A 12,958-nucleotide genomic window follows, 5' to 3' on the forward strand; every position below is an offset into this window, starting at 1 on the left:
CCATTATACCATATGCAAAGAGTTTTCAATTTTGCTTGACATATTATTGAAGCAAACTTAAATATCTCTAAACAAGTAAGTGAAATAAATGGAGGAAAACTGAACTCTTGGCTTAGATGTATGTTGGTAAAACCTAACTTTTTACTAAAAGTTAATATGCTTTTAATAAAAACACTATCTGGGGCTGGAGAGATGGCTCAACAGTTAAGAGCACTGGCGGTTCTTCCAGAGGATCTGGGTTCACTTCCCAGCACCCACATGACACCCTCGCAAAATACCAATGCGTAGAAAGTAAAAAATAAATTTTAAGTCATTATCCTAATTATTAAAAGAAAAAATTTGGACTTTTTATTTCAGCCTAAATGGATTCAATAAAACTTAGTACTCTAACTTCTAAAACAATAAAATATAATTTTAATATTTCGGGTAATCTTAAAATTGCCTGTTTAATATTTACAACAAACTTATTCTTTGAATATTGCTTAGTATACAAAATTTTAATTTCCCATTCATATACATAAAAAAATGGAAACTTTTTTCCCCTCAAAGAATTTTTTTAATCCTTAATTATGTATTTGTTTGTGCATGGGTGTTTAGTCTAAATATATGTCTATGTATCATGTGTATATCTTGTGCCCAAAGAGGCAAAAAGACCAGAAAAGGGAATTGGACCCTTAAAGAAAAATTAATATATGTACAAAACATTCTACCTCAAACATTGAGTGTGGTAATGGTACATATCCATAATCCCAGCACTCGATGAGCTAATACTTAAACTTGATGAGTTTAAGGCCAACCTGGGCTACCTAGCAAAGTCAAACACTTTTAATCAGTATTACATAAAAGGGCATTTATTAACTTACTCACAGACAGAAAAACACACCTGACAAAATTGGTCTACCCTTGTGACAAGCTTAGCTGCCAGGACTAGAACTAAGTACTAATGCCAATAAAAATTATTTTTCCCCCTCTGTCCTAGTTTCCTTTGTGTAGCTGTGATAAAACACTGACCAAAAGACAGTTAAGAGGAGAGTTTGTTGAGTTTACACTTCCAGATCTTAACGCATCGTTGAAAGAGGGCTGCAGAGGAAGCAAGATGAAAATGCCTTACTGAGAAAAGGTACCAAGTCACATGGCTAATCATAGATAATAATTATGGGTTAATTTAAGTTGCAAGAGCTAGTTAATAATATGTCTGAACTAAGAGAAGTTTATAATTAATATATGCCTGTGTGTTTATTTGGGACTGAATAGCTGAGAGACTGGGCAGGACACTTCTAGACCTTAATTCATCATTGAAGGAGAGCAGGAGGGGAACTCAAGTAGAAACCACAGAGAGATGCTGCTTGGTGACGTATGTTCATCTAGGTTTCCTATAGAGCCCAGAACTTATACTATCTAGGGGAAGATCACCCTCAGTGGGCTGTACCTCCCATATCAATTTTTAATCAAGAAAGTGCCCCAAATATATGCCCAGAGGCCTACCTGATCAAGGCAATTATTCAATTGGGGGAGTGAGTTTTCTCTTCCCATGTGACTCTAGGTTGTGTCAAACTGACAATAAAAACTAACTGGACATGCTTCAACAAGCAAATTTATATCCTAGAATTTTTCAAAACTCAACTTATGATCTTTTTCCTCTTTTTAGTTTGGCAACTTTTGCATAAGTTTTGGTTATAATAAGGCAATCAAGTGAAGAGGCTAAGTAATAACAGGCTAAAAACTGAGGTGAAATGTAAGAAACACAACTGTGTTGTAGATTCTTTGTAGAGTGGGATTTTTGTGGAATAAGCACCTTCATCAACTTACAAAGAAAAATTCTCCATTAATGCATTTTCAACTTACAAGAATGCTAAGAAAATAAATATACTATGGGACCACCAAGCCAGGTAACTGTTCATTTTTATTTAAGAAGCTTGGTAAATCTCAGAGAATTTTTGAAGTTCTCATACATAATTTAGCTAGTACCAATTTGTTAATCTGCTTTAACCTATGAAAGCTAATAACATTTTTTAAAATAATTGATTTTATCTTAGGTGTATTGGTGTTTTGCCTTTATGTATGTGAGTATGTCAGATCTCCTGGAACTGGAATTAATTACAGGCAGTTGTGAGCTGCCATGTGGGTCCTGAGAGTGCAACCTGGGACCCAGTGCTCTTAACTGCTGAGCCATCTCTCCAGGCCCAAAAATAATAACCTTTTTAAAATGTCATTAAAAGAAAACAAAAAATGGAATTCTAACATCATTGTGAAGCTTAGTATAGCTCAGCACTTCCTTTCCATTTACAAATTTAAATGACAGCATCTAGACATACATTTGGTCTTGCAAAGCTGAACCTAAAAAGGGAACCTTAATTAAAGTAGGCAAATGCTGTCTTCATTTCAGGACTTTACTTACTGTCTAACTACCCTTTCCAGTATTAACTCAGTAGGAGTGATTGAAGTTAAACAAGAGGCAGTGCTTCTCATCTGTGAACACTGAATCACCCTCCCCAAGTTTGCTCAGTAAGCTCATTCAAGGACCCTAGGTTGTCCTCTTAACATTCTTAGCTTAAAACTTGATTGATTTTTGTTGTTATTGTTGTATGGAAACAGGATCTGTTGCTACAGTCAACTGACTATGTAGCTAAGGATGATCTTAAACTTGTGATCCTTCTGCCTTCATCTCCCAAGTGCTGGGATTACAGGCAAACATCACCATGACTCATTCATGCAGTGCTAGAGACAAGTACATGCTCTAGAAGTACTACCAATTGAACTACATTTCCAGCCCCTTAAAACAGTTTTAAGGGCTAGATTTAGTCTTTGTTACACTTCATTCTTTGAAGTCACTTCCTTGAATTAAGAGTAATGCAACAGTCAAAAGACTATGAGCTTCCTGAAGACAAGGACTAGGCTTTATTCAAGTCATTCCCTGCTATCTCTTATAACCCGTGTTCACTAGTTTCGGAGCATGAGTAAATGAACCAACAATTGAACTGATGCATGCCATCACCAGTTCTGTGACCTTGAAGAAGTCATGTATTTTCCAGAAATTATATCAATCTCATCTGTGAAAACAGAAAATACAGTTTCTGCCATTCTCATCAGGACATCAGAAATCAATAAGCAAACTTTGAGCAAACCTTTCAAACTCTAGCTCAGTGGTTCTCAACCTATCTAAGGCCGCAACCCTTTAATATAGCTACTCATGTTGTGGTGACCCCTAAGCATAAAATTTTTTTTTCTACTTTATAACTGTAATTTTGCTACTGCTATGAATCATAATGTAAATATCATTGAAGATAGAGGATTGCCAAAAGGTTTGCAACCCACAGGTTGAGAATTGCTGCTCTAAAGACTCATACAATTTTGAAGCTAACCATTTCTTCCTTTTAGTTCTTCAAGTAATGTCTTCTAGGTATCTCCTCGTCTTCCTTTTGGTCAAGTGTCCAAAAATAAATACTATGCTTCCACAGAAATTCATTTTGTAATGAACATGATTATTGACATCAATAATAACATTTAATCAAGAGATGTTTAAGCTAAAATTCTAAATTATGCAAAACATTTAAAGTTATTTTGCTTCTTTCAAGACAGCATCATGCCATGTAGTCTCACTAACCTGGAATTTACAACCGTCTTTTTCACAGTTTCCTGGATGCTAAGATCACAGGCATGTGTTACCATGTCCAGCTTTTAAAAGTTATTTTATAAAGTAAAATCAAAAGTTTAACTCACCGCACACTTTTCTACCTTGCCGGCATCATTAGCCCATTTTACTAAAGCTAATAATCGAACGAAGAGTTGACGTGTCCGGCTAGCAAACTGTACAATTTCTATTTTCCTGTAAAATAAAATAATTCTCATCTGAAACCAGCACATTATATTTCACAATCTGTTTCCAATCTAAATTTTTAAAGTATTTGTTTACAAACACAACAAACTTATCCTAAAATATTTATACAAATATTTTCATCTCTTCTTTGGGTCCTTCCTATCTGTAACTTTGACCACAGAGCAATAGATCCAATAGGAGTTTTGCCACAATGAACTACATTTTTAAACTAATTTTTATTATAATAAATGATTCTTATACTAAATTCATGAATATGAGGTAGTGGATGTTAAATGAGTCAGAAGAGACTAATTTAAGAGCTATGAAGTATAAATTTCTTAACTGAAACTACTGCTAATTAGTTACCATTTTGGTTAGAAGAGTTGAAATATATTCTTTACCAAAACTTGGAAGTGTGTTCTTTCTACAAAATCAAGGGTTATTTCCCAAGTTGCAATAGCATAACTGAAAAAGAAAACTTAACAAAGAACTTCACTATGAAACTCTTCACACCAATTTCAATGGCAAAGTTCATTATCTTAGCCAAATTAAAGACGACAAAGTGAAAGTGAAAGTAAAAGGAAAGGTAGGTCTTTCCATATCTATTTTAATACTGTACTCACATCTATGCTTTTTCACCCAGCAATCATCCATATTTTTATCATCTCATAAAGCTTTAAGAGCTTCATTAAAAACTCTCTGCCTTCTATGTTAGCTAGAGCTCTTTACTTCAGGACCACTACACAACTGGGCAATCATACCTTTCATTGTTTAAGACACTGAAAAAAAAAGAAAACTTCAACATGCCAAGACTAATGGCAAAACCCAGCAGAATACCAACCTACCTCCAAGTGCAGACGAATTTATTAATTTTAATGTGACTTTGCAATGATCTACAAGTCCAACCAACATCTCTGCATCTTGCCAATAACATCACCATGACACAACGCAAGCAAGTAAGTTTTTGCTGAAGTCTAATACTGACTGAATATGTCAAAGTCAAGCTGCTACTGAGAGTGTATAAGGGCCACACACAACCTGAAAATCTTTAAGAACCGTCAATACCATGATTACTGGAAACAGAAAAAGAAAAGCCAAGGGCGCACTTATGGCTCTTTGTCAGTGTCTGTCAAGGATTATAGAAGAAAAACAAGCAAGACTAACACACAACACAAGTGCTAAAATTACATTGACTTCTGACAGGGCTGGGGTTGGAGCTCAGAATATAAGGCTCTGGTTCAACACCCAACACCACACAACCACGTGGACACCACCTACAACAGGACTCAGAACATCAGTGCTGGTCCTCTTTAGGTTTGTCTAGTATATTTTTGCCTAAATATGCTCCTCTATCAAAAAGATGTCCTTATTTAGAAACTACTGTAATGTGGATTTCTGACACTGCATTGTCTCAAATGATAGGGCACACAAGTTAGTTCTCTAAAAGCCCAGTGGTCTTTCCTACCCCACAACAGTTAGAACAAACCTAGCTTATTTCCTCCTTTTAAAACTGACCAGCAGCCAGCCTGTTGGTTGTAGTAGCCCACAATTTTAATCCCAGCACTCAGGAGGCAGAGGCAGGCAGATTTCTGTGAGCCAGGACTACAGAGAACCCGTCCTGAAAAACAAAAAGCAAAGCCACTCTACAGGTGGATCTCTATGAGTTCAAGGCCAGCCTGGTCTACAACAGCAAGTTCTAAGGCAGGCTCCAAAAGATACACAGAGAAATTCTGCTTCAAAACAACAATAAAAAAAAACTGACCAGCCAAGTTATAATATAGGTTAAGTTTCAGTAGTGTCTTTTTGATTTGTGTCTAAGTCTACAAATAGAGCATGTGGTGTTAGTGATGAAGAGCTAGTCACTAACGAATACTATAAACTTCCCTAGTGACTTGGTCTTTAAAACCAATACCAAGGCACATTGGTAGTATGAAAGATATAATCAAGTTAGCCTTGTATTATAGTCCCAATTTAAGCCCCAATAACATAATCTCCTTAAATCTTCATTTATCTTGTTCGTTTGGCTTATGGAAACAACAGTGTTGTCTTAAGCCCCAAATTTAAATTGAATAAAAAAAATTTTCAACTATAAAATAGCAATAGCTAGAGACTAAACAGAATGTGCTAAAAGATATAACAGCATCATTACTACAGCTGGTAAATGAAGAGCCAGCTGTGTAAAGCCAGTCTACCCCCTCAACTTCCATTACAAATATACAGTTACATTTTTCTATTTCTCCCAAGGATTTGCCTTGGTCAGTCATCAACAAAGGTTTAAAGAACAAAGGTTTTACACATTCAAGTACCAAGAATAAGAAAACTGCATTTTCTGGTGCTTCTGACTAAATACACAGTTCCACATCTCTTTGGGCCTAGGTTCCTAATACACACCCCTACACCATCTACAGCCCCATACCCATACTCCAGACTAGAAGGAAAAAAAGTCAATAAGGAGAAATATTTAAGATTTTTTTTTCATACTCACCTTTCCACATCAGATTTCCTTGGTAATCTAAAAAAAGAAAAGAAGTTGATTAAATATATGCATGCCTGGTCAAAATGTGATAATGACCTTTACTCTGACACTGTTATCTTCATGCTTTCAGAAAAAGTGAGCAAACAGTAACTACAGGCTCAAGTGGCTGCTAACTCCCTACACTGATAAATTAGCAACAATATGGCTGCAAAGTAGAAGCTGAGAAAGCAACATTTCTTTCCACTCAAAATGATTCAGAAGATACTACGTAAACTTTAAACACTTAAAGAGCGCAAGACTGGAGTGTGGTGATGCACACCTTTTGATCCCAACACTCAGGAGGCAGAAGCAGGAGGATCTATTTCAGTATGAGGCCAGCCTGGTCTACACAGTGAACTCCAGGACAACCAAAACTACACAGAAACACTCTTAAAAAATAAATAAGTAAATACCGCAAGTCTCACATCAGCACACAGTATCAGAGTCCGAAAAAGTGTCTTTTAAGACCAAAATGGCTACATGTGTAGGAATAGTGGTTAGTTATCAGCCTCTCTGAACCCAAACCTCTGTGAGCACTTTGATTCTTAGCAGTAATCCCATTATGTTGTGTTACAGTAGGTGACTCTGGAAGCTAAGGGTGCAATCAAGGTTTTATGGCAATTATGACATTGCATAATGGTTAGATGAAGGATTTATATTTTTTTTATTTTTTAAATTTATTTGTGTTTTGCCTGTATGTATGTCTGTGTGAGGGCGTTGAATCTTAGAATTACAGACAATTGTGAGCTGCCTGGGTCCCCTGGAAGAGTGGTCAATGTTCTTAACCACTGAGCCATCTCTCATACGCGATTTATATTACTTTTAAATAGAACCAGTGTTCTTGATTTCTTTTTGCTAGTTCTCCAGTACTGACTGCCAGCAACCTATGTCAGCTTTCTCCTTGATGAATTAATTACACTACTACTCTAGTGATGCTCGGAAAGCTCTTAACCTCCACAGTCCAGTAACCTCTAGCTCATGGTCTAAGCATGATGGCCTGAATACCTCTCAAGGCTGCCCAACAAATATCGGATCCTAAAGTATGCACCCAGGCTGCTTAATGGTCTTCCTGCACGCACACACATCCACCCCATGTGCCTCATAAGCAGAGAAAGGTACAAGTAGGGGAAAGCACTGCCTTATTCTCAGGAAAACATTGTGATGGATGGAAGCTACAGGTACAATCAGAGTGACAGAGGAACTAGATAGTAAGCTGGGGTATACAGTTCAGTGGTAGAGCACCTACATAGTACATGCCTGGGCTCAATTCCTAGTAGAAAGGTGAGGTTCGGGACAATGATGGACACCAAGGCAGAGGTCAGGGTATGCATGGGAGTTTAAACTAAGTAGGTGCTGAAAAGGCCTATTTACCGAAAAGTCAAGTAGAAGCTAAAGGCCTATTAGAAGCCTGCAAATAAGAACTAGGTATAGTAGCACACACCTGTAATCACAGTACTTGGGAGGCTGAGACAGGAGGATTGCCACAAGACCAGCCTAGAATAGAATAAGACCCTGTCTCAAAGATTGCAAATAAAAGCAGCCCCTGGTAAGTTCCTCTACATAAAAAAAAAAAAAAGCTCCTCAGAGTACTCCCTGAGAAGCCTTGTTCTCAAAAGAGAGAAAAACGAGGATTGGGTGACGGGGAGATGGAAGCACTTAGAGGTAGACTAGGAACGCAGGAACCATTGTTCCAGCTCCTACCTGCCCCCAGAGACTCTAAAGGGTCAGCTCCCACCAGAAATTCTACCATTTCTAGGGTAAAGGACAGGATTTGCTGCCTGTCTCCCTTTTCTCCAATGTTTCCACTTCTATTTGAAATTCCTTTATGAAATTCACCACATGGGAGGAAACCCTAAGATGCAAATATTGAAAGAAGGCACAGAGCACATTTATTTCACACCAGTAAAAGTTTATATGGCTATAACCCTAGCAAAGAGGTTAAAAAGCAAAGAATACCTGGGCAGTGGTGGAGCACGCCTTTAATCCCAGCACTCGGGAGGCAGAGGCAGGTGGATCTCTGTGAGTTCCAGGACAGGCTCCAAAGCTACACAGAGAAACCCTGTCTTGGAGGGAAAAAAAGCAAAGAATAGAATATATGCCCCTAAAAAGTATAAATATGTGTTGGGGGTGAACATGCAGAAGAAAAAAAAATCTAGAAACTTGGGGCTCAAACCAAATCATCTAAACTATTGAAACTGTGTGTGTGTGTGTGTGTGTGTGTGTGTATACAAATAGGGCATTTGATGTTGGTAATTGACAGGAAGCCACTAATAAATACTCTAAGCCTCTCTAGTGATTTGATCTAAAAAACCAAAACCAAGGAACACAGATAGTATATCAAAGATATAATCACTTTTTTCCCCAGTTTTTTTTTTTTTTTTGAGATAGGGGTTCTCTGTGTAGCCCTGGATGTCCTGGAACTCACTCTGTGGATCAGGCTGATCTCAAACTCAGAGATCTGCCTGCCTCTGCCTAAATGCTGGGATTAAAACTGTCAAAGTCATCTTTTTATCTTTCATGTTTCAGACAGAAACAGATGTTGAAAAACTAAATACCATGTCCCTTAAGACTTTTACATTAATGTACATTAACACATTAATTGTGACAGAAGAATGCTAAGTTCCATGTCAATCTGGGCTACAAAAGAGCAAGACTGTCTCAAAAACAAAACCAAGAAATTTTAGTTGCCATATAAGGGGTTTTTTGTTTGTTTTCTTAAGTATCAAAAATAAAAGTGGTGCTGGGTGGGGGTGGCACACGCCTTAAATCCCAGCACTTGGGCCTGGCAGAGCCAGACAGATCACTGTGAGTTGGAGGCAAGCCTGGTTTACAGAGCTAGTTCTACAGTTAGGGTTACATAGATAAACACTGCCTTGAGAAACACTATTATTATTATTATTATTATTATTACTGTTGCAGCAGTGTGGTAGTGTACACCTTTAATCCCAGAACTTGAAAGACAGAGACAAGCTAGGGCTGTTACAGACAAACCCTGTCTCAAAAAATAAACAACAAAAAGACAGTTGCTTTTCCCTTAATTATCCATGGCTTAAAGAGACATTTCTGAGAATTCATTCATTCATGTACTAAATTTAGTTAAGTCCCAAGCCCATGCCAGACATTGTTCTTGTCACTGGGAAACCAAAACAAATCAAAATCCTTGTTTTCCTGGATTTTCTATTCCATGGGGGAAGCATAGTAAACTAATGATGTCTCAAGCAGTAAGCACTGTTGGGTGGAGGACACTAAAAAATGTGCAAAAAGTACTATTATTTGAGTGTTTGGATAAAGTCTTTGATCTATGTTATATGTGAGCCAAGACCGAAAGGAAATGAGAAAGAAAACGACATGTATTTTTGGAAAAAGAGCAAAAGTATCACTCATAGTGCCAAGAACTATCAAGAAACATCAAGGTCGGGGTAGGTAAATGGAACAGAATAAGACTTAGCACATTAACTGAAAAAGGTAAAGTAGATAAGACAGTTCTCTCAGGGCCTAAGCACAGCATAGTCCCAGTGTACACTTGCTTTTTCTGTCTTTTTTTTTTTAGTATGTGGTGCAGGAAAGCTGGAGCCAGGACTTGGCAAATGCTCTACCTCTAGGCTACATTCCCAGTCCACTGGGCATTACTATTGCTGAAACATAATACCAGGCAGCCCAAGTTGACAGCAAATCCCCACCCCCAATGTTGCCTACAGGCTGTTCTTTAATTTCTGATCCTTCTGCCTTGACCTCCAAAGTGCTGGGGCTACAGGTGTACACTACTATATTTATAGCATTTTTTTTATGTCCAAAGGTATTCTGGTTTAGACCACAAATCTTATGGTCACTCTAATAGAGAAGTAATTCTAAGAACTTTTTTCTCTGTGTTTTTTTGTTTGTTTTTGTTTGTGAGTCTGTGGTTTCTTTGTGGGGGGCGGGGGTGGCCGGGTACTTGTGGCTTTGAAAACAGGGTTTTACTATGTAGCTCTCACTGTCTTAGAATTGACTATGTAGACCCACCCACCTCTGCTGGAACTAAAGCCATGCACCACCAAGTCTGGCTCTGGGGTATTATTTTGAAATAGGGTCTCACTATGTAGCCTGAGGCTGACCTAAGCTTATGATCCTCTTGCTGTAGCTTCCTAAATGCTGAGATCCCAGGCACATATCCAGCACCAAACCCAGCTCCTGCGTTAGATATTGAAATGTATGGGTCTGGCCACAGAATGTGGAATTTAGCTGAGGTCTGTGCTTGAGATAAGTTTAGGAATCATCACACAAATGGTGCAGAACTAAAACTATATTATTCTATAGCAATAAGGCAGATGCCTCTCCATAAGCCAAGTCCAAAAACTTAAAAATAGAACACAACTCAATAAATTTATACAACTCCTCTATAGAAAATCAAATCACACGATCCAGTCTTTTCCTCACAGCTCTACACAGGACATAGGAAACTTTCTCCTGGATTTTTTGTTTTGTTTTGTTTTTCGAGACACCCTGTAGCCCTGGCTGTCCTGGCACTCTGTAGACCAAACTGGCCTCGATCGAACTCAGAGATCCGCCAGCATCAGCCTCTGCCTCCCGAGTGCTGGGATTAAAGGCGTGCGCCACCACCGCCAGGCACCACCAGAATTCCAAAACAGGACAGCTATTTCTCTCAGTCAGAAGTCATGGGGAGGGGAGGAGCCAAACCCCTTTAATCCTAACATTTAGAAATGGGAGATCTTGCGTTCAAAAACAATTCTCAGCAGGCGTGCTGGCCCAAATTTAGTAATCCCAGCCCGAAAGAGGCTGAACCATAACTGAAGGTTAGAGGCCAGTCTCACTATACGAGACCCTGTCGCAAAAAAAAAAAAAAAAAGACACCTCTTTTGGCAAGGTTAAGCTTTGTCTCGTTCAATAAATAGTACATCAAAACTAAAAGGAATGTTTTACAAGAGTATGAGAAGCCGTCTCTAATTCTTTTAGCCGTGTACAATCAAATATTTAATTTTCTAGTAACAAAATATCACAAGATACTTCCTAATGTCTGCATACTAATGTATTTTCCTAGAAACCTGACGGAGCCTAACAATAGGTAGATAAAAGGTGAAAACTTTTATGAACCTCAGCTAGAAGATGTAAAACAGAGTTTCAAAATTTCGTAATACCTTTTCTTCGCACATTGAACCACCAGTGTACTCGGTATGTATTCTGAAGGGATTAACACCCTAATCACGTCCCAAGGCACTTCATAGGTAACTAGGTGACTGAAACCAGCAGGCTCATTAACAAAAAGTATTTTACTTTCACTACATTCAGAGACTTCGAACGCTTTCAAATGTTTCAGAAAGACTCGGGATTCAAAATATAATGTTTTAAACAGAATCTATCTCCTGCGCCCAAAGAGAAACAACTGCAATCTACATTTAAAACATTGTCAAAAGGCTGTGAAACATTTCCCTTCTTTGAAAACCGCGTTCAGTTAGAATTTTACGTATTCCTAAATGCTTACTCTCAATCTTAGGGTTTTAAAAACCTAAGAAATTGATTTCCACCAAGAATTCAATAGAGTTCTATTGGGAACGCAAGACAAAAACCCTAACGACAATCTTCAGCTCAAGTGTAACACGCGAAACTAACCAGTCTCAGGGCTTTCACCGCCAACCAGATCCCCAATACTAACTAATCTCCTCCACGTCCCCGCAACCTGAACCCCATGAATTCCAAAATTCTACACTCAACAGCCGCGCTCACTAAACGGCGGTCGCAAGCGTCTATCGGCCCACAGGGCGGGAAGGGCAAGCGGGGAGCCGGGAAGCAGGTACGGGTTCGCAGCACTTACAAGTCCGTCAACACCAAGAGCTCAGAGTAGGCCCGGTGCAGAAGAAATTCGATGAGCGTGCTAAGCCGGTAACCGGGACTAGCCGCGGCCGCAGCTGCCGCCGCCACGGCGGCTCCCGGCGGCGGAGGAGCCGGGGCTGCCGCCGAGCCGCTGCCGCCACCCGGAGGGATCAGCTGGTGGTTGTCCAGCTGCACTGGGGCCATGGCGACGCACAACCCGGCTTGGCGCAACTGCCCGAGAAGCGGCCCTGGAGCCTCCTCCCGGGCTCGGTGACCGCACCGAGGCGGGCGCGGGCAGAGTCGCCGCCGCCTAGCGCCTGGCCGCCTCTGCTGAACAGAAAGCCGAGTCCGGGCTGCGGAGGCCCGCCCCCATGTAGGGCCGGGCGGACCGGCCGCGGGGAGGCGAGCGTGCACGAGAGGAAGGAGGGGCGGCAGGGAGCGAGCTTCAGTGACTGTTTAGCGGCCGCCCGACGGGTGGGCTGCACCGTCCATGTTGCGGGGCCTGGGGCGGAAGTCGCCTGGCAGAACGGAAGGGGAACCCGCGGGAGGCCTTTTCCACTGGCAACCTGTGACGGTTCCCCGCGCTGTGCCGGGCTAGGGGGCCCACCCGCGATGGGGGGGTGTGGGAGTGGGGCGGGGCAAGGCGGCGCGTGGGCGGGAAAGCGGAAAAGGGGGGTGGGGAAACGCGCACTGCCGGAAGCCGCGCCGCCAGCCGAGAGGGTCGCGTCACAGAAACGTCAGCAGTCCCGAGTGTTCTTTTTGCCCCTGCCTAGGCGGGCGCAGCGGGACGGTGGACGGAGGACGGTCGGTGGAGAAGT

The 12,958-nt window shown here is 40.4% G+C and overlaps 1 protein-coding gene across 2 annotated transcripts in view; it reads right to left on the minus strand.

Moving 5' to 3' along the window:
- Window positions 1–12,689, minus strand: part of Med14 (mediator complex subunit 14) — a 93,477-nt gene extending 80,788 nt beyond the window's left edge. For both annotated transcript variants that reach the window (XM_087902494.1, XM_087902493.1), the window contains exons 1-3: window positions 12,142–12,689; window positions 6,303–6,329; window positions 3,721–3,826 (exon numbers count right to left, since the gene is read on the minus strand). In XM_087902494.1, the coding sequence (XP_087758620.1) occupies window positions 3,721–3,826; window positions 6,303–6,329; window positions 12,142–12,344 (336 nt within the window). In that variant the 5' untranslated portion in view covers window positions 12,345–12,689. The remainder of the gene's footprint in view (window positions 1–3,720; window positions 3,827–6,302; window positions 6,330–12,141) is intronic.
- Window positions 12,690–12,958: the final 269 nt, after the last annotated feature.

Source organism: Myodes glareolus, chromosome X (genome assembly GCF_982192425.1).
Source record: "Myodes glareolus chromosome X, mMyoGla1.1, whole genome shotgun sequence".
NCBI classification, from domain to species: domain Eukaryota; kingdom Metazoa; phylum Chordata; class Mammalia; order Rodentia; family Cricetidae; genus Myodes; species Myodes glareolus.